General features: G+C 39.9%; 2 protein-coding genes across 4 annotated transcripts; one reads left to right on the plus strand and one right to left on the minus strand.

Moving 5' to 3' along the window:
• Positions 1-2,776: 2,776 nt before the first annotated feature.
• Positions 2,777-4,820, minus strand: dlx5a (distal-less homeobox 5a). The gene is made up of 3 exons (XM_026156301.2): positions 4,134-4,820; positions 3,546-3,730; positions 2,777-3,316 (listed from the first exon to the last, which is right to left on the minus strand). Exons 1-3 carry the CDS (start codon positions 4,489-4,491, stop codon positions 3,002-3,004), a joined length of 858 nt encoding a protein of 285 aa, XP_026012086.1. The 5' UTR covers positions 4,492-4,820; the 3' UTR covers positions 2,777-3,001.
• A 2,341-nt stretch (positions 4,821-7,161) lies between these two features.
• On the plus strand, positions 7,162-23,495 carry ago2 (argonaute RISC catalytic component 2). Of its 3 annotated transcripts, XM_026156018.2 has the most exons (20): positions 7,162-7,419; positions 8,590-8,637; positions 12,649-12,829; positions 12,917-13,037; positions 13,165-13,346; positions 13,445-13,581; positions 13,675-13,809; positions 15,150-15,237; positions 15,557-15,704; positions 15,796-15,915; positions 17,533-17,655; positions 17,770-17,903; positions 18,487-18,671; positions 19,564-19,723; positions 19,842-19,932; positions 20,348-20,542; positions 20,739-20,873; positions 21,709-21,810; positions 21,932-22,131; positions 22,217-23,495. In XM_026156018.2, the coding sequence occupies exons 1-20, from the start codon at positions 7,401-7,403 to the stop codon at positions 22,323-22,325; spliced, it is 2,613 nt and encodes an 870-aa protein (XP_026011803.1). In that variant the 5' UTR covers positions 7,162-7,400; the 3' UTR covers positions 22,326-23,495. The 3 variants fall into 3 exon arrangements, 2 of the variants coding, with proteins under 2 accessions (XP_026011803.1, XP_080152192.1); XR_013904547.1 differs by lacking the exons at positions 7,162-7,419; positions 22,217-23,495 and adding an exon at positions 21,218-21,284 and having other exon boundaries at positions 8,461-8,637; positions 21,932-21,962; XM_080296066.1 differs by lacking the exon at positions 7,162-7,419 and having other exon boundaries at positions 8,466-8,637.

Genomic DNA, 23,495 nt, shown 5'->3' on the forward strand with positions numbered 1-23,495 from the left:
CCTGGGCCATGATCGGGCTGCAGGGAGCCGAAAGCAGCAGTCGAGTAAACATCAACAGAGCTCATAAATACGCAGTCGCGCATATTCAGCACCAGAAAATGACGATTTTTAATGGCTTTGATGAGTTTCAGATAGATAGATAGATAGATAGATAGATAGATAGATAGATAGATAGATAGATAGATAGATAGATAGATAGATAGATAGAGCTACAGTAGATGGGGGTGGGGAGTGAGAGATGTGTCACTTGCTCTGCGATGCTCACACTTCTCACATAAAAGCTGCAAGCACTGGACAACATTTCATACAAATTTTCATACAAATTGTACCACATTAAATCTCGAAAAGGCTTCCACAATCCAAACAGCCTCTCTTTAAAAGAATATATATATTTATATATATAATATATATATATAACGTAAATCAGATTTTAGATTTCTTTGTCTAAATCTATATAATAAAGTAAAGTGAAGGGTGAAGGGTGTCGTCGCACCTTATCTAAGAATGGAAGCTGTGACAGAAAATATAAGACTCATCCTTACCTTCCTCCGCTTCTCTAACATAGACTAAACCCCCCAAAAAAGCGCTGCACGGTTTTTACTGCTGGTGGTTGAATAAGCAAATCCAGGTGGAAAAGTGTTTGCACACCCCGGTAAGCTCTTATATATTGCCTGCAAAATTAGCTGTTATTACTGTCACTGTTTAGTGATGGCGAGCTTGAAAAAAAAAAGCCCTCTGCAATCAAGAACCAAGCGCATCTTTGCAAATTATAGGTAATTGTCAATGTCCAGATTATGATAATGGAGGCCCTAATCCTGGAGAATAATTATTGTGGAGTGTTACAGTTGAAGCTGTCCAGTAAAGCTAACTGTCATTATTTAGACTCGATTTGCAAAACGGGGGGAAAACTAGCTGAGTGGAAAATGTTCGGTTGGGAAATAAACGGAGGCTCTCGATATAATGGCACCACAAGTGTGTGTGTGTGTGTGTGTGTGTGTGTGTGTGTGTGTGTGTGTGTGTGTGTGTGTGTGTGTGTGTGAGAGAGAGAGAGAGAGAGAGAGAGAGAGAGAGAGAGAGAGAGAAAGGTGTGTGTCTTTGTGTGTGTGTGTCTGTGTGTGTATGTGTGTGTTTGTATGTGTAGGAGACATATAAACCCGTGTGTGCCCGTCTGTTCGCGCGCCAAAGTGTTCTTGATCACGTGCACGTGCCCTGTTAAATTTTTACATTTCTGGAGTGACACACTAGCATCGCAGTGACCGCTCTGCAGTTTCGTTCACAGCAGAAATCGTGCTTAAAGCAGCAGAGCTGCCAGTGCTTTAGGGACAGCGTTTCCTATAGCTGTGTGTGTGTGTGTGTGTGTGTGTGTGTGTGTGTGTGTGTGTGTGTGTGTGTGTGTGTGTGTGTGTGTGTGTGTGTGTGTGTGTGTGAAGTCTATTCAGTGGGCTGCAATCAGGAAGAGGGTTCTGTGTCAGGTGGAAATGGTAACTTGCATGGGTCAGTGTGTGGGTCAGATGCAGCATTGTTTAGTGTATGTTGTGTGAGAGAGAGAGAGAGAGAGAGAGAGATAAAGTGAGAGAGAGAGAGAGAGAGAGAGAGAGAGAGAGAGAGAGAGAAGGGGAGGCATTTTGTGTGCAACATTTGTAAAAACTCACTTATGTGATCTTGGCGCATATGGTCGGGCAGATTCAGTTAGATCAATTCTCTTAAGTTTGTCACAGTGGCACGGTTTGTTTAATGGATTTTTTTTAACCCCCACTGGCAGAGCTGGTATTATCGGCTGCTAATGACATGTTCAAACTGTGTAGGATTTTCTTCCTTTTTCTTTTCAGTTCTTGCATTTTTTAAGCAGGAAGGTGGGCTGTGTACGGCGGCCGGGAGTGGCAGAGCTCTGGAGCCGGTCTACCCCCACAGGAATGCGGATTGTCTCAGATCTCCGTGCCGCCCCCCTCGCCTCCTCTCTTGCCATTCAAAGCGACTAATTGTAGGGGACACAAAGAAGTGAGAAAGGCTGCAGACCGTCTGCAGGAAGAAGCGGGCACTTCCCTTACAGACTATCTTAAAGACTCAATCAGGTGCAATAATAATAAGAATAAAAATATGAAGAAGAATACGGGGACTGACTGAAAAATATGAATTATTACTGTATCATGAGCAAATCCTATCATGTTACCATTTGTCTGATAAAATTAAAAATGACATTAAGAAGATAAGCTACTGCCGACTTACTGTAGCAATAATAGATGCAATATTACAGAACAAATACACCCAGCTCGATTCAGTAAAATGTGATTGGTGTGGTCGGCTGACGCTTACCATTGCCTGTACCGTTCCTTTTACAGGTATTTATCTTGACAAATGTTTGCTTGATGTAAGCTCAGTCAGAAATTTGCCCTTTAATTTTTCCGATTTTGCATTCATCGCAAATGGATAAACTGCCTTCATTCAAATATGTTTTTTTTTAAATTGTCATTTCTTAGGAAAAAAATAGACTAAATTTTACCTGCAAAAATCTTTTCAGACAAATACCATTTTTTAGTAAATATAAAACATAAAAACCCCCCAAACGACGCACTCCTAGGCCGTAATTGCACATGAAAACCATTAAGATTTGATGCTGATCGTTCAGCTCGACGTACCTCGCAGCCGTGATTTACAACCTTGTGGAAGCAAACAACAAAAAAATGTCACCTGAGGCTGTCTGCGAGCTTTTGTCGTGATTTTCAGAGAAAATAACTGAGGGTTTAAAATAACAAGAGACTGCAGGGAGGCAGGGGGGTGGGGTTCAAAGTTCCATTGTCCATTTAAACGTTTAATAGTCTTCCAAAATGCAATAAATTACATGCACACATTTACACATTTTACACGTTTCTTCTATGACTGCCATCAAATACATTGCATATTCCTCTGAAATTTGAACACGAGTCCCATAGAAGGAGGGGGAAATGAAATCAACAATAGGTTTGTTTTTTGTTTAGTGTAGTTTTCTTTCTTTTCTTTTTTTTCAATATAACGTCCCCGCTCCAAGAGCCAACGAATGCTGTATTGAGTTAGGGGTCTGCAGGTGGGAAGTCATGGAGCTGCCGGCTGAGGTGTACCATGACCCCGTGTTTTCCAAAAAGTTAGAAGCCGTCGTGTTGATGCTTTGTGGCTGTAGACTGTGCGGCCTGGAGGGACCCTGTGTGTCCCAGACGGCCGGGGACTGTGGAGAGTTGCAGGCCATGGGGTCGCTGGAGCTGGGGCTGTGTTCCGGGGGAAGCTCGCCGTTTTTCATGATCTTCTTCATCTTTGATCTTCTGTTTTGGAACCAAATTTTCACCTGTAAGGAGCCAAAAATCGCATTATTATTATGATTACTTCCGAAATCACCTCAAAAACAAATGGAGCTTAAAAAACGCTCCTTGCGTAAAAGCGCACAAAGAAAGCCAGAAAACATCGCAAAATCATTATTTTATTCTCAACATTTGAAACACTTAAAACACGATAATTTCTTCCAAATTAAAAGTGATTTGAGAGATCTGAGATGTATTTTTCATCGAAAATCCCACCTGTGTTTGCGTTAGCCCCAGCGAGGCGGCCAGTTCGGCTCTCTCCGGCAGCGCCAGGTACTGTGTGTTCTGAAACCGCCTCTGCAAGGCGGCCAGCTGGAAGCTGGAGTAGATTGTCCGGGGTTTTCTCACTTTCTTCGGCTTGCCATTCACCATCCTCACCTCAGGCTCGCTTATCTCTTTTTCTATTAAAAAACAAAAAAACAAAACCGTGTATAACCATGTATCCATTTCCCCCAAAACCGCATTATCGGAATTTATCTATTACGTGTGTGTGTGTCATCGTTCAGATGTATTAAAATAACAGTAATAACAAAAAAAACCATACATTTTTATGGACCAGATGCATTTCAGTCCAACTAAAAGGAAAGTAAGTGGTTCCTTTAAATGGACTTAAATGAAATAATTTGAAGCATGCATTTGCATTTTTTCTTTTAATTACGCATTTATAGACCTTTAGTGCAAATCAGCAGTCGACAAAATGGTAAACCTGGATAAAAAATTTAAAAAACCAACCATATATTTATTTTTTCTTCATAACCCTCTAACAATCTGCTTTTATTAAAATATAAAATGTTAGGCCCGTACCTTGTGGACTCGGCTGGGCTTGCACTCTGCTGTAAGTCCCAGCATACTGGTGGTAGGAGGGGGTCGTGTAGGAGCTGTAATCTGTGTAGGATTTTGTCGAGTAATTTCCAGCAGATCCGTTTACACCCGGGTACTGGTACTGATAGGCATTCAGAGGCTTCCCGTAAGAGGTGGAGCTGGGCGAGCAGTAGCCGTGAGCGACTCCTCCAGCGGGACTGTAGTAGCCAGAATCCGTGGCGGAGGATTCGGGTAAAGTAGGAGATTCCTGAGACGGATGGTGCATGCTGGAGAGTTGAAAGGAGCTCTCAAAGTCTGCAGATTTCACACTCGGGATCCTCCGGTCAAAAACTCCGGTCATACTTCGAGAGAGAGCGCGTGGGTTCGTTTTTATTTAATCAGCAGGGGAAAAAAACACGAAAGAAAAAAAAATCAATAATAAAAACCGAGAGCGTCTGTCTCCAGAGCGGTGTAGAAAAAAAACTACACTGGCATTGTTGAAAGGCTCTCAGGCCGTCGGGCTCTGGTGAAGACTGCAGCCAGCCCCGCAGCAAAGACTTGGTTAAATCCTAAATCGCGCTCTTACGCACTGCAGGGAGGATCTGGTTCCATTGGCCAAGGCGCACACAGACACAGCTACACCCAATTCACTCCGCCAGCTTTCTTATAAGGGGGGAAGCCACCCGGGCTGCATGTTGGCTGCATTGTTGTGTTTTTATACTATCAATCAATGGCAGCAATTAAAGTGTCGCCAATTCATCAGAAGGATAAATTAGAAGGACAAATCCTATTACCAAAAAGGCCCGTGCTGCAAGAGCCACCGATTATCACGCTTGTCTTTATTAATCTTTATTTACGCTTTTTTATCAGAACAGAATTCACTAGCTGCTCTAGTCAGGCATGGAAACATGGAATCAAATTTAATAATCTAATAATAAAAGAAAATCGCAAAGACATGAAACTGAGCAGCTTAAGCCAATGAGCTCGGGTTTTTTATACATACATATATATATTCTCATTTTCGTTTTAAGAGGCACATAGCCTAACCCCCATGGAAATTTCAAAAAAGCTTTTCTTGCATCAAATGAATGATGCCAAATATTCTGTACATCATCGGCAAATCAAACACGGTCTGTTTACACAGCTCGGCATCAATAAACGTCTCATTAAATATTAATCCATGTTATTCCCTCCTGAAGCATGCTGCCGAGCACACAAACCAGAGCTCCGGCCGTCAGCCCACACATTCAGTGGTAAACAGCGCCGACAAGAGGACAAAGCGAGGGGCTGCACGTCGTTCACCTTGGCAAACCCACAACACAACATAAAATAAATGCACTCAAATTTGACACAACCCAGACGCCCAGATTAAAAATATACCCATTAGATTAAATTAACGGGGAAAGGGCAATCACGTGACACTGGTAACAGTTTAATCTGATAAAAGAGCCTGCAACTGTTTCAAAGTTTTGGAAGACTACATGGGCGTTTCAGCAGGTGCTGCTAACTGGATGCACACATGCGGAAACATTCTGCATGTTTCATAACTCAAATCTGCAACTCATACAATAAATAATTTAATTTAAACGGCATCAGCTACGCGAAACCAGGCTCACAGTTAAAGAGACATGCAGCACTATCTACTCTCCGAAAACAGAAAGAGAAAGAGCACCCGAAAACAATAACGCAGATTCATTTAATGTGACATAAATACATAACTACACATTAATAAACAAATGGCTTACACAGTGACACCCCTCCATGTCAGTCATATCATTTTAAATAGACCCTCTAAATGTCCCATGGATGGACAGGATTAGAAATGAGTCAATTAGAAAGAGGCGAGGCTGAGATGGTTTGGACATGTGCAGTGGAGGGATAGTAGATATACTGGGCAAAGGGTGCTAAATAAGGGATAGGAAGGGATGGCGGTTGTGGCAATCACTAAAGAGACCAATGAAGAAGGATCCCTCTTATTATTGTTTTTCTTTCACCCCAGTCAGATGTAAAATGGGGAATCTGGATGAGCAAATAATAAATAAACATACACATTCAAAAACATTCAATAGAAACAACCTACCTGTGTGTATCGTCTTCAGCTTTTTTGTTACTATAGACAATAATTCACTTCTTGAGCGTGTACATCTAATTTTATTTCATTCATTCCGCTTAATTAAAGTTTAAGTAATTTTTAGCATAAGTAAAATTCAACGTGTAATATAAAATCACATGGCTTGATAAATCTTCTGTATGTACCGTCGTTATATTATAATGAACTATAACGTTGGAATTTCTTTGTGGATCCATTACCATGCACTAGCTATGGGTATTATAAAAAAACAAAACAAAAAACTTTGGTACCCCGGAAATGCTTCCTCCGCCGAAGAAACAAACTACTTGGTATGTTGCTGTGCTTGTTGACATTTTTAAAAACCGAGATTCGTGGCTATATACATATATATGTACGTATTTAAACCAGACCTGTATTTTAGCCAGGTTATAAAAAGTCATGTTGTTTTTTAAGCCAGGTAAGCGATCTCTGTGGTGTTTTTTTTTAAAGATTTGAATTAGCATCACTACTGAGACCGCGCAGCGTGCGTCTGACGTCACCGAAAAGCAAGATAGTTCCCCACTTTGCATAAATCTAAACGTTAATATTTCCCCTCAAGTCGAAATAACCGTATTTGAAATGTTTGCAACCGTGTAAAATGTTAACTTTGGCTAATAAAATACTAAATCTGATAGGAAACGTGATTTTTCTAAATTGTGTTATATTGTGTGTATGTATGTGTTATATAGTATGTGTTTTATTTATTTTAAAAAAGAATCAAATTTCGTGGACTGATGCGGATACTAGCTTTTTGACCACATTCATGACTACACTGATGGGATGAATACATATATCTTGTAAAAAAAAAGGTGATTAAAAAAAGAAGTCCAAATGTAAATATATACACTACCTAAAGTAAAGTGACCAAAGGCGGAAGGAATGGGAAGGAATCATCTTGAAGCGCGTGGTTCTTTACCCTGCGCTCTCTTTTCTCTCGGCTCTCGTTTTGCGTGTTGGGGGGATGGGGCCGAGCCGAGGATGAGAGACTTCAAATATTTACCACTTGGCTAACTAAATATCTGTTTTTAGAACCGAGTTTCCTTCCTTGCACTTGGACATATAAATACACTTCGACTACGGATGAGTTTTGGTGGAATTCTGCGAAAAACTAAGTGGAGTGTTTGTGCGTCCACGACACACGCTTAAAAAAAGTCGACAAAATGTATTCCTCTGCTGGAGGTAAGTGCTGCGGCTAACGTTAGCATCGGCTACGTGATGCGGCCAAAGAAAACTGACGATAACGGAGCGGCATTTTTCTGTGCTGCATCGATGAAGTGCTTGCTATGTTCCGGCTTCACCCAACTCGTTACGATAAAACTCAACAACGGCTTTGACGAGGAACGTGTCGTCCCAGTTTTAAGTGTTTTAGTACTAGAGGCAAGCTTAGCTAGCTTCCAACAACAAGCTGCCGCTAGCCACGCTAGCTTCAACGGCACCTGGTTTCCCGAACTTGTTTTTAGTTAACTCACTGCACTTTCACCAAGTGGGGGTTGGCTGGCTTATGTTTTCTTAACAAATCACACGAACGTAAACGCATATCATTCATTTTCTCGAACTGAAGCGCTAAACACACTAGTTGAAGCAATATTTCGAGGCCGACCTAATCTCATCACCAGTCTGGGATACGATTAGCCTGACAGTTGAAATCGCCACATTTACATATGTCACATTAATACACCAGCTGTATAAACGCACTAACGCCACCGGATCGTATTTTCAGTGTAACACCGGCTTTAAGACACTAAACGATATAGGAGAAGTCTGATTAAGTTTGACGTTAGGTAGAGTGATAGTTAAGCGACTGAGCCGCCTGTCGTTAGTCAGACAGACGCTGTGTTTGTGTGTGTAGATTTGCATACATGCGTATTTCATGTGTGCGTTTCGGGTTTTTTGTCAGCTGGCTTTTTTTGGCGGAATGAAAGAGAGTACAGGCGACATCAACACTATGTTGGATATTTTTTCCCCACTTGCAGTTATTTTAACGAGGATGTTTTGTTCAACCAAAACACGACTCTGTGTGTTGAAGCAGTTTATTTCTAGGGGGAAGGGGTGGCTTCATCCGTTAGATTGCCAGCTGCTCAATACTTTCTGCGTGTCTATTGATAAGACTCCTGTGGAAGTGATAAGAAAGGCCTGCTGGGATGTATCTAGTGTAATAAATGAGCAGCGCTCTCTTACTGCTTACTACATAAACAAATGGTTTTGTTATGTTAAGCAGGAATCTTTGGTTTCTGGGCTGTACTATGTTATTAGGTGTACACATTTGTCACTCTTTATTTTAAAATACAGTGTGTATCAGACTGAGCGGATCTTTGAGCATTTATAACATGTTATTTTTGTTCTCTGTAGCTGCTGAGATGCTTGAGGGACCCCGTTCTACTGGGTCAGTAAGCTCTGGTAAGCTTTTCCCATATTCGGGCTTTAACACTTTAAATTGACCCTAGTAGTGGTCCAGTGTAAGTGGCAACATTTTTTTTCTCGCACATCCTTCAAGCATCACAATATGTACTCATCTGAAAAACAACAGGACCTGATAGTGACACCATCCAGCAAAAAGCATATAGGTATTTTGATTCTGTAAGTGAGAGTCTACAGAAGATGCTTTTCTCTTCAACTAGTCAGCACTAGTACACCTCATTTTGTGCGCTTATGTGCAGAGCACTTAACTAAAGGGCACTTATTAAAATCCACCATATATTGCTAGGCTTTATTAAAGGTTTTCTGTTTGAATGAACAGTGCTGGAGCTAAAAGATAATGCACTGAAGGGAATGGAGTGTGTCCTGACTGAAATAACTGAAGTTGCAGATATTGCCGAGCTTGTCCAGCAATAATGAGAGCTGTGTGCATCTCCTACAATAAGTTGCAAAAATGTTAACATTTAAAATAATCTTTCAGGGTATAATATAGTGATTTGATGTAGATTTGGTACATGTGTTAATGTTGTTGTTGTTAATATTAATAAGAATAATTCAACTACTGTATCAAAATAATTACAAATGTGAGATTAAAAAACGTTTTTCTTATATCAACTTGTATATTATTGTCAGTGTGGCTACATAGTGTAGTGGTTTACTGATTTGGAAAAAAAGAACCCCTTTGGGGATGGGCCAGGAAGGGGTATCCAGTGTAAAAAACAAAAACATAATTTAAAAAGAAAAGGTGACAAATCAAACATGTTAAGCTGCCTGCTGTGGTGACTTGTTGTGAATAAAGGCACAGGTGAAAAGTAGCTGTATTATTTATTATTTTTGTTCCAACAAAGAAATCAGAAAATATGAAGAAACATTTTTTTCTCAATTTGTTTAAAAAAGTAAATATTAAATTCCCCAGAAGGCTTACTGCAGATAAGTTAAAACAGTCAAATTATGAATGAGAAAAATAATCTGAGCATTTTAATCAAGTTTGAAAAAGAAATTATACAAGTTGCCTTTTTTTGTCTTTTTTCTTTGTAATTTCAGTTACATTGAAAAAAATTTTAATTGAAGTTCTCTGAAGAATTTATTCAGTGGTGTATTTATACTCCGTATGAGCTCTACATCCACAACTGTGCGGTCTGTTGACTAAAACTTGTTCAAAATGACAGCTGCAGCTTGTGCTTTTTCATTTTTCTAGGACAGCCTGAACACATTTGTGAAAAGTCACCCATTATCACTGTTTTAGACAGATTGTTAGCAGATGAGGCACAAATTTACAGTGGCTGATTTTGTGATGGCTAAATGTTTAAAGCAGAGTCCAACCGATTGCTCAGCCAATTTTAGCTATTTGCCAACTTTCAGTATCAGCAATTATAAAATCAGATAAGTTACAGAACAGGCGAGAGAAACACCCTTTCAAACACGTTCTGAATGTTGATGGTGTATAGCTTGTCCGCTAGTGGGTACTCTGCAGCTTCCCTGCAACAGTGTTTGGGTCACCATAAATGAAAGAAGGAGCTGATCTGAGCAGAGTCAGGCAAAGCATAAACTAGCAAATAAATAAATATACATACAAATTTTTTGTGTGTTTGAAAGAATGAAAATACCAGTCATATTTGAGTTTAAAATACCCCAATATTGGCTTCAGTCTTCAAAACCCTACATGAGTCAGGTTCTAGGTCAGAGATGGTGTGATGAAGAGTTAGCGGATGTCAGATAAATTATTTATAATTTTGTTTGACTTCTCTGAAACACTGAATCCTGCAGCTGCTAATAGTAGCAAAAGTATCAGATGTCACCCAGATCCCCTCCACTGCCCCCCATCCTCAGCCACTGTTCACAAACATACAGTTTTGTAAACATAGATTTGTTTTTCTGTGTGTTTTGGACTTTCGTCCACATGTAAACGTTGTTTCAGATCACCCAAAGCAGCCTTTGCTGCTTCCAGGGGTGAAGATTCACAGATACTGTGCTTCTGTGTTTGTGTGTTGACGAGGAAAACTGACATTTTGTCTTACATTCTCAACATGCCTCGGTTTTGTTTTTTGACATCAGACTGTGAAGCGTGTTATTGTATGTAACTGGCCAGCGTTCCTGTACAGTTAGGGCTACATCATCACATGTTGCTTAGGCATGTTCATCACAGCGCTTGATGTCACTTTGTTATATTTCATGGGGGAAATCCTCGTTTAACCCTGGAGAACCCATGGGGTCAAATTTGACCCCATGGGTTCTCCAGGGTTAAAAAAAAATCCCATGCACACGTGGACATAGCTTTGGTGTGTACCCATTTGTGAAAGTACTGAAATCAGCTGACATGTTGTACCAGATGGAAGAAGTTTTATACAGAACCTTTTATGCTGAATCAATTGAGATGCACACACTTGAATTTGCTGCAGCCCTAGCATAGGAAGAACAGATTGGTTCTGATTTGGAGCTGGGGAGGTCCAAATACTACGATACTGTGTATCAACAGGTGACACTTTTAGTTTTCCTAGTGTAATTGATGGAAGCAAAGCTACAAACATTCGGAGGATTATTCAGTGTATTTGGATAATTAAGTCAGTGTCCTGGAGCTGCAAAACCATGTGGTGTTGTTTAAATTATAAATTGAGTCATTCTGTTTTATTATAATATTAGTATAATATTTTCCAAATAGCGCATATATAATATCCTTGAAATGATGCCAGTTAGAGCTGATGGGTAAGTCATATTGTTAGTGCACATTCGTGATGCTCCTGACTTTAAAAACAAAACAAAAAACCTATTTACCCCTACAGTACATCTTGATCACTTGATTAAAATGATCATACTGCATTATGCACACTGTTATTACTGCTTATGTATGCCTAATCTCTGAGAATTTTTTCAATTGTTTCTTTCCTAACCCTAACCCACTATTAGGCATTATTATGTGTATTCCAATTAGTGGTGCAACGGATCAAAAATCTCACGGTTCGGATCGGATCACGGTTTTAAGTCACGTATCGGATCAATTTTCAGATCAGCAAAAAAAGAAAAAAGACAAAAAATTAACATTTACTTATTCACTTATTGAAGTATTTTTTGCCTGTTAAAAACATTCAACTCAAGACTCATTCCACGCAATTATTAAAAAACAAAAAAATTATGGTTCAATATAGGGCAGTATAGGGCTTTGTATCTACCACCCAATTCAATTCAGTTTTATTTATAAAGCACCAAATCACAAAAACAGTCGCCTCAAGGCGCTTTATATTGTAAGGTAGACCCTACAATAATACATACCGCTCATTATATCGCACTCCGCTGTGATATAATGAGCTGTCATGGTCACGTAGCTTTCCGTTGCCCTGGAGGTCCACTCATTTGTAGTAGTAGGGCAACAGAAGATGCCTGGGACAGTTCAGCCATAACTTTAAACTTTTCCTGCTCATACATGCTTGGAACGATCTTGCCACTAAAGTGGACGCGCAACAGGATATTATAGTGTGGCTCAAGCACGTTCATCATAGTTTAAACCCCTTGTTTTGCACAAGGGAATACGGCCTCCCGTCTGCAGCTAAACACCCCAATAGCTTTTGTAATAGCTTTAGCCCGGTCGGACTGGGCAGGAAAGGACTGCTTAAATACCGCAATTTCCTCTGCTCCTCCACTTGGACTGCTAGCACTGGCCATAACTATCGCTTGACAGACCGACCACGCGCACCATACACATACTTTTTTTTCTTCTTTTTTCGAATCTTCAGATCACGTGCGTCCCGAACCGTGGAGTGGGATCGGTTCGGATTAGGGATCAACTGTGATCCGTTGCACCACTAATTGCAATGCAAACCAACAGCAGATTTTTGTTTTACGTTTGATTTAGATCAGTGAAACATGCTCCAATTCGTTTACATGTGCAACCACAACTCTTTGTTTATAAGGCAGTTTATTGCTGGTTGGGTCTTAAAGGTCTTTTTGATGCCATTCTTACCATTTATTTTGTTGCTTCATTTGATTCACATGTTTTAGATCCCCCATCTTCCCCAGTGCCAGAATATGTGTTCAAGCCACCATCACGGCCAGACTTTGGCACCATGGGCAGGACAATCAAGCTCCAGGCTAACTTTTTTGAGATGGAAATCCCCAAATTGGAGGTCTATCATTATGACATTGACATCAAGCCTGAAAAATGCCCCCGGAGGGTCAATCGGTATATCCTTGTTGATATTTCATTATCGTTCAGCAGATAATTACCTGGGGCATTGCTGGTAATTTGTCCATTTCATTTTCTTTTCAGGGAAATTGTGGAGCACATGGTCCAGCACTTTAAAACACAGATCTTTGGTGATCGAAAGCCGGTGTATGATGGAAGGAAGAACCTTTACACTGCCATGCCCTTGCCAATAGGCAGAGACAAAGTATGTATTCCACACATCAACCTGTAAGAGTAAAAGCTCTATTTTGAGTACAAAACAAAAAAAGTATGAGTATTTCTGCAATATGACTGCATTGTATCTCTTCATTTCCTCCCAACTGATCACACAGGTGGAGCTTGAGGTAACTATTCCTGGTGAAGGGAAAGACCGCAGCTTCAAAGTAGCCATCAAGTGGGTGTCCTGCGTTAGCCTGCAAGCTCTGCATGAGGCACTGTCAGGACGGCTACCCAGCGTCCCTTTTGAGACTATTCAAGCCTTGGATGTGGTCATGAGACATTTGCCTTCTATGAGGTACATCAGAATTTCTGTCATTGTCAGTTATAGTTTTGACTCTTTATTTTATCCTTTTATAATACTGTTGGCTTTCTGCTGGTGCTTTTCTTCTGCAGGTATACCCCAGTGGGACGCTCTTTCTTCACTCCTTCAGAGGGATGCTCAAACCCTCTTGGTGGAGGGAGAGAGGTGTGGTTTGGTTTCCACCAGTCTGTCAGGCCGTCCCTTTGGAAAATGATGCTCAACATCGATGGTAATTTTCACAATAAGATTCATTTCTCATGCAAAATGTGTCTAAAGTTGAGCTTTTTCCATAAGCTGAAACTCTGTGTCTAATTACTTTCAGTTTCGGCCACTGCGTTCTACAAAGCCCAACCTGTAATTGAGTTTATGTGCGAGGTCTTGGATTTCAAAAGCATAGAAGAACAGCAGAAACCCTTGACAGACTCTCAACGAGTGAAATTTACAAAAGAAATCAAAGGTAAGATAAACGTAGGAGCTCATATTTTTAATGATTTTGGGAGCTTTGATGTATAAAAAAACATTTATTTGTGAGTTCAGATTCTTATCTGATACTTTTTTAGATTATTTTCTCATCAATTTTCTTCAGATACAGGTTGTAAATAGTTTTTTTTTCCCCAATTTTGGTTTTTCTCTAAGCGTGACCTGCTGCTGATTTTCTTTTTAGCAACTATAACTGACAGCATACATATTAAAGTATTCTGCTACAGTAAAGAGGTGCAAATATTTGAGTGGAAATTAGTTACTGTCCAAACACCTTTTAGCTCACATAGGCTACGTTTACACTGCAGGTCTTAATGCTCAATTCAATTTTTTTTTGATCAAATCCAATTTTTTCGTCTGCCTGTTCGCACTGCAAATAAAATGTGACAGCAAACGTGCTCTAGTGTGAACCCTCAAAGTGACCCGCATGTGCCAAAGAAGATGGCACACACAATGCACTCTGCTTAGAGCCAGACCAAACAGTATTGTTTCACTGATGGCCCTTAATATAAAGACTTGTTTTGCACTTTACGTTTCCCAATTTTGCTTTAAGTTATAAAGTTATTTTGTTATTTACATATGGCCTAATAATTATTCTTATTGCTGTTTTAGAGCGGAGCAGTGCTTCAAAGGATAGTTGCAGATTTCTGTCAGAATCTGCAGATTATACAGTACAAATAAAATGTTCACGTTTCTCCAACGTTGTCTTCCCAACAGTTTCACTAACATCTACACTGGATGGCCAGGAGGCGTTCGCGATGTCTTCTCGGGCGCTTCTCCAGCGCTGATAATTGGCATCTGTCTTGTGTCAGTGACGTAAAAGACGGATTTAATGCGATCACTTTCTAAAACATCAGATATGTATCGGATTCAGTACCACGTACGAAAGTGACCCCGGTCGGATTTGAAAATATCGCATTTGTGCTGTTCACACTGTCATACCATGATCGGATATGGGTCGCATAAGGTCAAAAAAGTCGTATTTGATGCGCTTTTGCGTGCGGTGTGAATGTAGCCATAGTTTACCTTACAAAAAAAGCAGGCTCAAACAAATGTACTTGAATCATTTTCTAGTATGTTTATAACTTCACCAGATAACAGGAAAATTATTCTCTTCTCTTCTGCTTTGCTCAAACCAAGGCTGCTGCCTTTAGCTACTTGTCCATTGTTAGCTTCTTTAAAGTGTCCATGTTCAGTTGGCTGAAGGTGATTTAAATGACTGGTTAGGTTTGCTGTTATGAATTTTCCCTTAATTTTATTTAACAAAAATGTTTATGTTCAACCTTTGTTTCCTTTTATTGTGATTGCTTTATTCAGGCCTGAAGGTTGAGATTACTCACTGTGGGCAGATGAAGAGGAAGTACAGAGTGTGCAACGTGACAAGAAGACCAGCCAGCCACCAAACGTAAGAATGCTTTTTTAAAAATATCATTTTTCAATTAAATTTTAAAAACAAGATAAATAGCATGCTTAAAATTCAAATATCAGGTTTGCTAAAGGTTTACAACAGCAACAACAAAAAAATCACCTACAACTGCATTTAGCCCTGTTAGATTAACTGCAAAATACTATTTAAAACCAAACTTTCTGTCTAGATGACTTGTCATGATTATAAGTAGTACAAATTTGGAAACACTGGTCTAAGAATATTCCTGCTGACTGTAGATTTAAAAGGTTTCACATGTTGAATGCTTTTTCTTTTTTTTTTTTTGGGAAATCTTTAGGTTCCCTCTGCAACAGGAGAATGGCCAAACTATAGAGTGCACAGTAGCTCAGTACTTCAAAGACAAGTACAAGCTCATCCTGCGATACCCCCACCTGCCATGTTTACAGGTGGGGCAGGAGCAGAAACACACCTACCTGCCTCTAGAGGTAAGCATCATCAACCTCTTGTTCACCAGCTAGGTGACTTGAGATTTTTGTTTTTTTGTTCTTCTAAATGATTTGCGCGTGTCCGCCCCAGGTGTGTAACATAGTGGCAGGACAGCGCTGCATCAAAAAGCTGACAGACAATCAGACCTCCACTATGATCCGTGCCACAGCCAGATCGGCACCAGATCGTCAGGATGAGATTAGTAAACTGGTGAGTTATATGAACTGTAACAGACACTGTTTTTAAAACGTAAGTTTTCACAAGTTTGACACCATTCCTGCAACAACAAGTGAAGGAAAACAGAGAATGTTTACATTGTGCCAACGGCTACACTCAAGTGATTCATCACTGATGTTTGCCCAGAGTTCTAAGGCCAATAGCAAGCACTGCCAACATGATAAACTTAAAAATTAATGGGTTCAGTGAGGCCAGTGCTGGAAGGACTGCTAATAAAGACAACAAAAGTCTTTGAGATTGATGGTTGTAGTGAACTGCTGATGAATTTGCTCATTGGTATAGAATGTTTACAATCATAGTCCATAATATTAGGGCTGCTCAATTAATCGAATTTTAATCACGATTACGATCTGGGCTTTCAACGATCATTAAAAATGACTGAGCCGATTAGTAGCCCCTCCCTCATTTATCCGCGACACCTTAAAGGCCGTCTGTGAAAATATTGTCGGGCATAAACCGGTCCGTGGCGCAAAAAAGGGTGGAGACCGCTGATTAAGAGGGCCCGAGGGAAGCTCGGAAAGCTAAGCAGAAGTTATTTGGAGAGTGACTGCCGTTGGTTGAAAAGAGAGTTTAAAAAAAAAAAAAAACTTCAGTGGTGTTGCACACCATTTTACATTATTTTTTTAAAGTCATTGTTAACCCTTTAAAGCCGGTCAGAGCAGCACGCTCCGTTTTGCGTAACTATTTTTAAATCCCTGTAGAACCTGAACCGTGTAAGCTAGCGCAATAATTTGTTTTGCATATGAAACCGGAGGAGTTGTACTTACATCTGATGCCATCAGCTTGTCCTCGGTCACGGTTTCGTTCCACATATAGCTTTGCAAAAATTGCATAAAAAGCGCTTGCAGGAACAAAAACATAATATTCCAGAAACACGCTTTGCCGTTCCTATCAGCTGTTCGTAACACTTCCCACAGTGAAATGATGCACATGCTGTTTTCTTTGCAAATTTGCATCATAGGATTGTTTTTTGTTTTTCCTGCAGTATATAAAAATTGGTGTATCTCCAAAATAAAACTATGAAGACACTCAAAATAAATTTCCTGTGGTGGGAAACTATTTTTTTGCAACTTTATTGTATTTAAAGTTTTGAGGGATAAGCCTCTTAAATTTCTCCAAGTAGAAATATATGTAAACAAAACAAAAGCGATTTTCAATTTTTTTTGTAGTTTATTGCACTTTTTTGCAATTTATGTAATTACTATGGACTTAATGCATACATATTATTAAAATATGGGCTATAACAGTTGTATTGATGTATAGCAACTTGAAATGCTCCCACAAATGGCACTACAACATGTAAAAAAAAATAATAATATAAGCTCTGGTGGACTTGGTTCTATGGTAGGTCTTAAAGGGTTAAATAAATATCGTCAAATAATCGTGATCTCAATTTCAGTGAAAATAATCGTGATTATCATTTTTGCCATAATCGAGCAGCCCTACATAATATTATGATTATCATTAATAACAATACAGATTACCTTTAATATGAAATGAATAAACATGAATAAAAGAAAATAAATAACTTGACTAAAATCTTAAAGTTTGCTGTATTATGCTAATGAGTGTGTGTGTGTGTTTATTCAGATGAGGAGTGCCAACTTCAACGCTGACCCTTACGTTCGTGAGTTCGGAGTGATGGTTCGGGATGAGATGACGGAAGTGAATGGCCGTGTCCTACAAGCTCCTTCCATACTGTATGGAGGCAGGGTATGTGTTAATGTGCTTTTAATGCATGAATTACTTTATTCGTTTTTATTCAAGTAACTTCATCGTGGATGGTGTGATTAGCACTTATGATGTTGCTCTCATTGCAATTTGCAGAACAAAGCAATAGCCACACCAATCCAGGGAGTGTGGGACATGAGGAACAAGCAGTTCCACACTGGTATTGAGATCAAAGTGTGGGCCATTGCCTGCTTTGCGCCACAGAGACAGTGCACCGAACTCCTACTTAAGTAAGCGCGATACATTGAACGTATGTTATCTATCATATGCAGATGTATGTCATGCCATCGTGTGTGCGTGTTATTGTTTGATAGTAGACAGCTTAAGGCTTATGGTGCCGGGTGTGTTTAAAAAGTTGTAAAGCAGAGCGTAGGTCCTGTACAGAAGTGCGTAAACACAGTCACACAGTCCTTTTTGTTTTTTCTGTTAAATGTTGACCAAGTTTACTGTGCAAATATAGTTCTGTGTAAAAGCACGTGCCAACTACATACAGCTGTGCTGTGTATTTACAGTGTGTAAGCCAGGCTTTGTTTACTGCATTCATGTTATTTTTGTATTTAAGCAAGTCAGTATGTCCTGACTTTTCATGGCACTCACCAAGACTGACCAGCTCCTTTTTAATTGAAGTCTGGAAAACCAAACTTTCACTGTAATTTAAAAATAAATGTTAGGAAAAGCAGTCCAATGGGATAATTTGAAAACTTCATACAATGTATCTAAGGCAGGCAGGCAGCTCTCAAATGTCATCTAACCTAAACTAGGACTGTGTCTTAACCCGTTTATCTTTAAATTAACAAGATCTCCACCTGTCAGAGCTTTCACAGATCAGCTGAGGAAGATCTCTCGAGATGCAGGAATGCCTATCCAAGGTCAACCTTGCTTTTGTAAATATGCCCAGGGAGCTGACAGCGTCGAGCCCATGTTCAGGCACCTCAAATACACCTACCAGGGCCTCCAACTGGTGGTAGTGATCCTACCAGGGAAGACACCCGTTTATGGTGAGGGATCTTCTTTTACTATGGTATTTATTTTGTCTGAGAAATTTATTTTTGTTTGATTGTTTCCAAACAAACAAACACTGTGGCTTCTCCAGCCAGGTGCAGTTTAAATTTACCATTTTAAAAGCCGCTGGTGTGGCTCTTCACTCAGAAACAAGTATGGTCATTGTTGCTTCGCCTGGATGCTTGCATTTAGCTCTGTAAAACAATTTGACACTCAAGGGCTGTTTTCAGAGTTTCTCTGAGTTCCCTTTAAATCTAGGTTAAGTGGTTAAAGTTGTGACATCACAAACAGATGTGAAAAGTATAAGCCTGCTTTGTAGAGAATGAGAGTTGGTTAAAGTGATTGAGTTTGGGTAAAGTTAGGCATCATGTACTTGTACAAAAGTATCTCATTTTGATAATTAAACTCTTATTAATAACTGAAGCATTAACCTTTTATAAAGAACAGAAATCAGGGAACAGTTTTATTCATGTTATTTATAACTCTCCTTGAACCTGAAGGGGGTCTTTAATTAGTCCCTACCACTCCAACCGCATTCTGCTGCAACTTCAAAGACGACTCCCCACTTCTAGTGTATCTGAACATGCTGCTGCGCTATTGCCTACTCAACAAGTTTTACTGCTTCTGTATCTGCTTTAGAAGTAAACCACAAGAAATTACAGAAAAAGTTATATACTCCGCTTCATTTTTGAGCTTCAAGTTAGTTATTTTAAGTCATTTGTGCATAAATAAATAAAACAGACATTTATCCTTTACGTAGAAAATACTTTTAGTCAGCTTACTTATGTGCACTAAATCGTCTGGGGCAGATTGTGCAACACTCCATTTTTTTATTTTTTATTATAGCAGATCAAATTATATCTCCCCCTTGTCCTGATGTGTTTTTAGCTGAGGTGAAACGTGTTGGGGACACGGTTCTTGGCATGGCCACACAGTGCGTGCAAGTGAAGAACGTTCAAAAGACGACGCCTCAAACTCTTTCCAACCTGTGTTTGAAGATTAATGTCAAGCTGGGCGGTGTTAACAACATCCTCCTCCCACAGGGCAGGTTAGTGGAAATTCTGGTGAATTCTTATCATGAAACTAATGAGTTGCTTTTATATTTTTTCAACACATGAAAGCTATGCCATTGTGTTAAACTTTTTTATGTACATCTACTGTTCTAGGCCGGTGGTGTTTCAGCAGCCAGTGATCTTCCTTGGTGCAGATGTGACACATCCACCTGCAGGAGATGGAAAAAAGCCCTCTATCGCTGCAGTAAGCAACAACACATTACGACCTACCCTTCACAATATGTTATATTTTTGTGTGTGTGTGTGTGGACTGACACAGAGTAACAAGATACTGTGTTCTAGCTTAAACACACACTTCACATATTATGCAACAGGACAGTGACATCACTGCCTCAAAAACAAGAAAGAAAACTGTTTGACCTCCAAGCTCATCCTAATCAAAGTGTCATCAAAATGTGATAGACTGAGAAAGTCCAGTTGTCTGTCATGTTTTTGTTTTTGTTTTTTTTGTTTTTTTGCTTGTTTGTTTTCATTGTAAAAAACTATGTGGGACGGGACATCAAAAGGATGAAGCATCTATCACTATCATTTGTCATTCTCAGTAAATCCTTTTTAATGTGGTCATACCTGTTTTTGTTCATTCTTTCTTTTCATTTTAGGTGGTTGGTAGCATGGATGCCCATCCCAGCCGGTACTGTGCGACAGTACGGGTGCAGCAGCACCGCCAGGAAATCATTCAGGACCTGGCTACCATGGTGAGGGAGCTGCTGATCCAGTTCTACAAGTCCACCCGCTTCAAGCCCACCAGAATCATCTACTATCGGGATGGCATCTCTGAGGGCCAGTTCAACCAGGTGATCCATATATCCAGGACCACACAGAATAAACTATAACAAACAGGAAAAGTGATTGATTTTCCTTATGCACTTGTGCTGTTGTAGGAAATTAATTGAGCTGGCAGAAGTTGCTGTTAAATGTTAATCATGCTTTTGTTGTACATATATTGTTTTATGGGTTACCTTTAAGATCTTACGACTTTGTTGCGTGCAGGTTCTTCAGCATGAGCTGCTGGCAATCCGGGAGGCCTGCATCAAACTAGAGAAGGACTACCAGCCTGGTATTACCTTTGTGGTTGTTCAGAAGAGACACCACACGAGACTGTTCTGTATGGACAGAAATGAGAGGGTTAGTACTCTGTCACTGCTAGTGCTGGGAATTTATGAATGATCTGGGTCAATTATTAACTGAGTGCATATAAGTTTAGGAATAGAGTGATGTAAGATGCTCTCACCAGTGTCCCTAATAATGCTTCAGAGGAAGTTTCAAAGATTTTTAAGTATCCCATCATCATATGCAGTCACTATGAAATGCAACAACTTGTCTTATAACAAAAACTAAAAACAATAACTGGGATAATAAAACACCTTGACACACTAACTTCTTGTCTATTAAAATGTTTATGATCCTTCAAGGTTTTAAATGGACTGGCGGTACATTAATTAGCTGAACTCTTGCTTTATCATAATCAGGTTAGAGCTCTAAAGCCAACCAACCAGATGCTCCTGTATGTTCCATGATCCAGGCATAAAAATAGAGGTGATCTAAACCTTTGTGGTGGCTGCAAGTAGAGTGTGGCACCTTTGACTTTATCTCCTATCGTGCTGCAACTCTATTCTTGTTGTTTTTCTTTTCTTTAGTCACTGTGGGGATTTTCTTGTTGTGTTTCATGGTTTGGATATTTTCATAGTTGAGAAATTTGGCAAACTCTTGTATGTATGTATGTGTGTGTGCGTGCGTGCGTGTGTGTGTGCGTGCGTGCTTTTTCTTTTATATTCACCAGCTTGGGAGGTTTCAAAGTAATGTAGGCTTGTTGGGTCAGAGTGCACTTAAGCAATTCCAGCTTAACAAGCATTTCCATGGATGTCAAAGGAGCTTGCAAAGAAAGGCAAGCTCCTTTGACTACAATGACCTGGATGACTGAGAACCTTCACAGACATTTCCATGGATATTTTTTTTATAGGTTGGGAAGAGCGGCAACATTCCGGCAGGCACCACAGTGGACACCAAAATAACTCACCCATCAGAGTTTGACTTCTACCTTTGCAGTCATGCTGGCATTCAGGTAAAAGTCAAGTTGGATAAGATGTATTGATAAAGGCGTCTTCCACTGTGTTTTCTAATGAAAGCAGATTGTGAGTTAAAAACAACCCATTATACCTGACATCCGCTTTACTTCCGGACAGGGAACCAGCAGGCCGTCTCACTATCACGTGCTCTGGGACGACAACCACTTCTCATCAGATGAACTGCAGGTCCTTACCTACCAGCTTTGTCACACTTATGTGCGCTGCACCCGGTCAGTGTCCATCCCAGCACCAGCTTACTATGCCCATTTGGTGGCTTTCCGGGCTCGCTATCACTTGGTGGACAAAGAGCATGACAGGTGAAGAAATTAAAATCTCTTAGTTTGCAGATGTTTGTCTCCTTGTTGGAAAAACTGACAGTTCTGCAACTTTTTTCTCTTTCAGTGCCGAGGGCAGTCACACATCAGGTCAAAGCAATGGGCGTGACCACCAGGCCTTGGCCAAAGCTGTTCAGGTCCACCAGGACACCTTGCGCACCATGTACTTTGCCTGAGAGCACCCAACTCCCAGGAAGGCGTGGGTGAGACATCACTGATGGAACGCACTACCCTCCGCTGTCTCACTGTCAGCTGTAGATAACATTACAGTGGTTTCACATTGTGATCTCCCTACCAGACAAACATGTCAGTAACCCAAATGTCTACAATTGTACTTAAACCCACCAAAACCATTCCAGCAATTAGACTGTAACATGCAAAAGAGTCATTCTTTCTTGAGGATTGAGCTGGAAGAGGCTTTATTTACATGTCGTGCATTAGTTGTATTTGTACTTGTTATCTGTTTAAAAAAAGGGTGAAAATTATGAAAAGACAAGGCAGAGTTTGTATGTTAATAGAAGAATTTTCTTTCTTTCTTTTTTTTTTTACTAGCAGGTGGAAACAGTATACAGTGGGGTGGTTTCACATTTCGAAGAAGCCAGTCGCCCTCCTTCTCCTTTTGTTTTGTTATTAGGCTCTTGGTGCTTGAAGGGAGAAGGCAAAAATCAAAAGATGTGGGGGTCCATTAACTGTTATATGCCTAATGATTTAGTCCTCCCCACAGACATTATTTATCAGCCTATCAAAGCAAAGTGCACTGACCAGGATGAGCGCTTCAATCAGGACAAAAGTACTTATATATATATATATATATATATATTGAGGGTTGTTTGTGTTCGTTTTCCCCCACATAGGGCACTATGTGATGAAAAGTGCCATTTAAGAGTATCTTCTTTCTTTTTTCTTTTTTTTTTGCCACTTCTATGTAAAACAATGAATTTTTCTTCCAGTATTTGTCCTCTTGACACTGATGATCTTATTATGCCAACTCTTTTGACAGTTAATGATCTTGACATCAGATTTGTTTAACCCCTGAATCTACACTTTTTAATTTATTTTTTTTTAATGAAGCTCTTTTTGTATTTAGAAATTTGGGGGGGGGGGGACAAACATTTTTTTTTTCCTCCTTTGCCCCACTGTTAAGTCTGAACTGACAAACCAGTGACCTGAGATGTAATATATTGGGACTGGTTCCCAGTAAGGACACATTTCTAATGTATTCTGAGCCATGTTGACAAAAGACACTTGATTAGGAAGTCACCATAGTGGGGAACATGTTAAAATCTGTGTGATTCCCATCTGTTCTTACAGACTTTTTAAAATTTGAATAACTTCTCCAATGGATA

This window comes from Astatotilapia calliptera, chromosome 22 (genome assembly GCF_964374335.1).
Source record: "Astatotilapia calliptera chromosome 22, fAstCal68.1, whole genome shotgun sequence".
NCBI classification, from domain to species: domain Eukaryota; kingdom Metazoa; phylum Chordata; class Actinopteri; order Cichliformes; family Cichlidae; genus Astatotilapia; species Astatotilapia calliptera.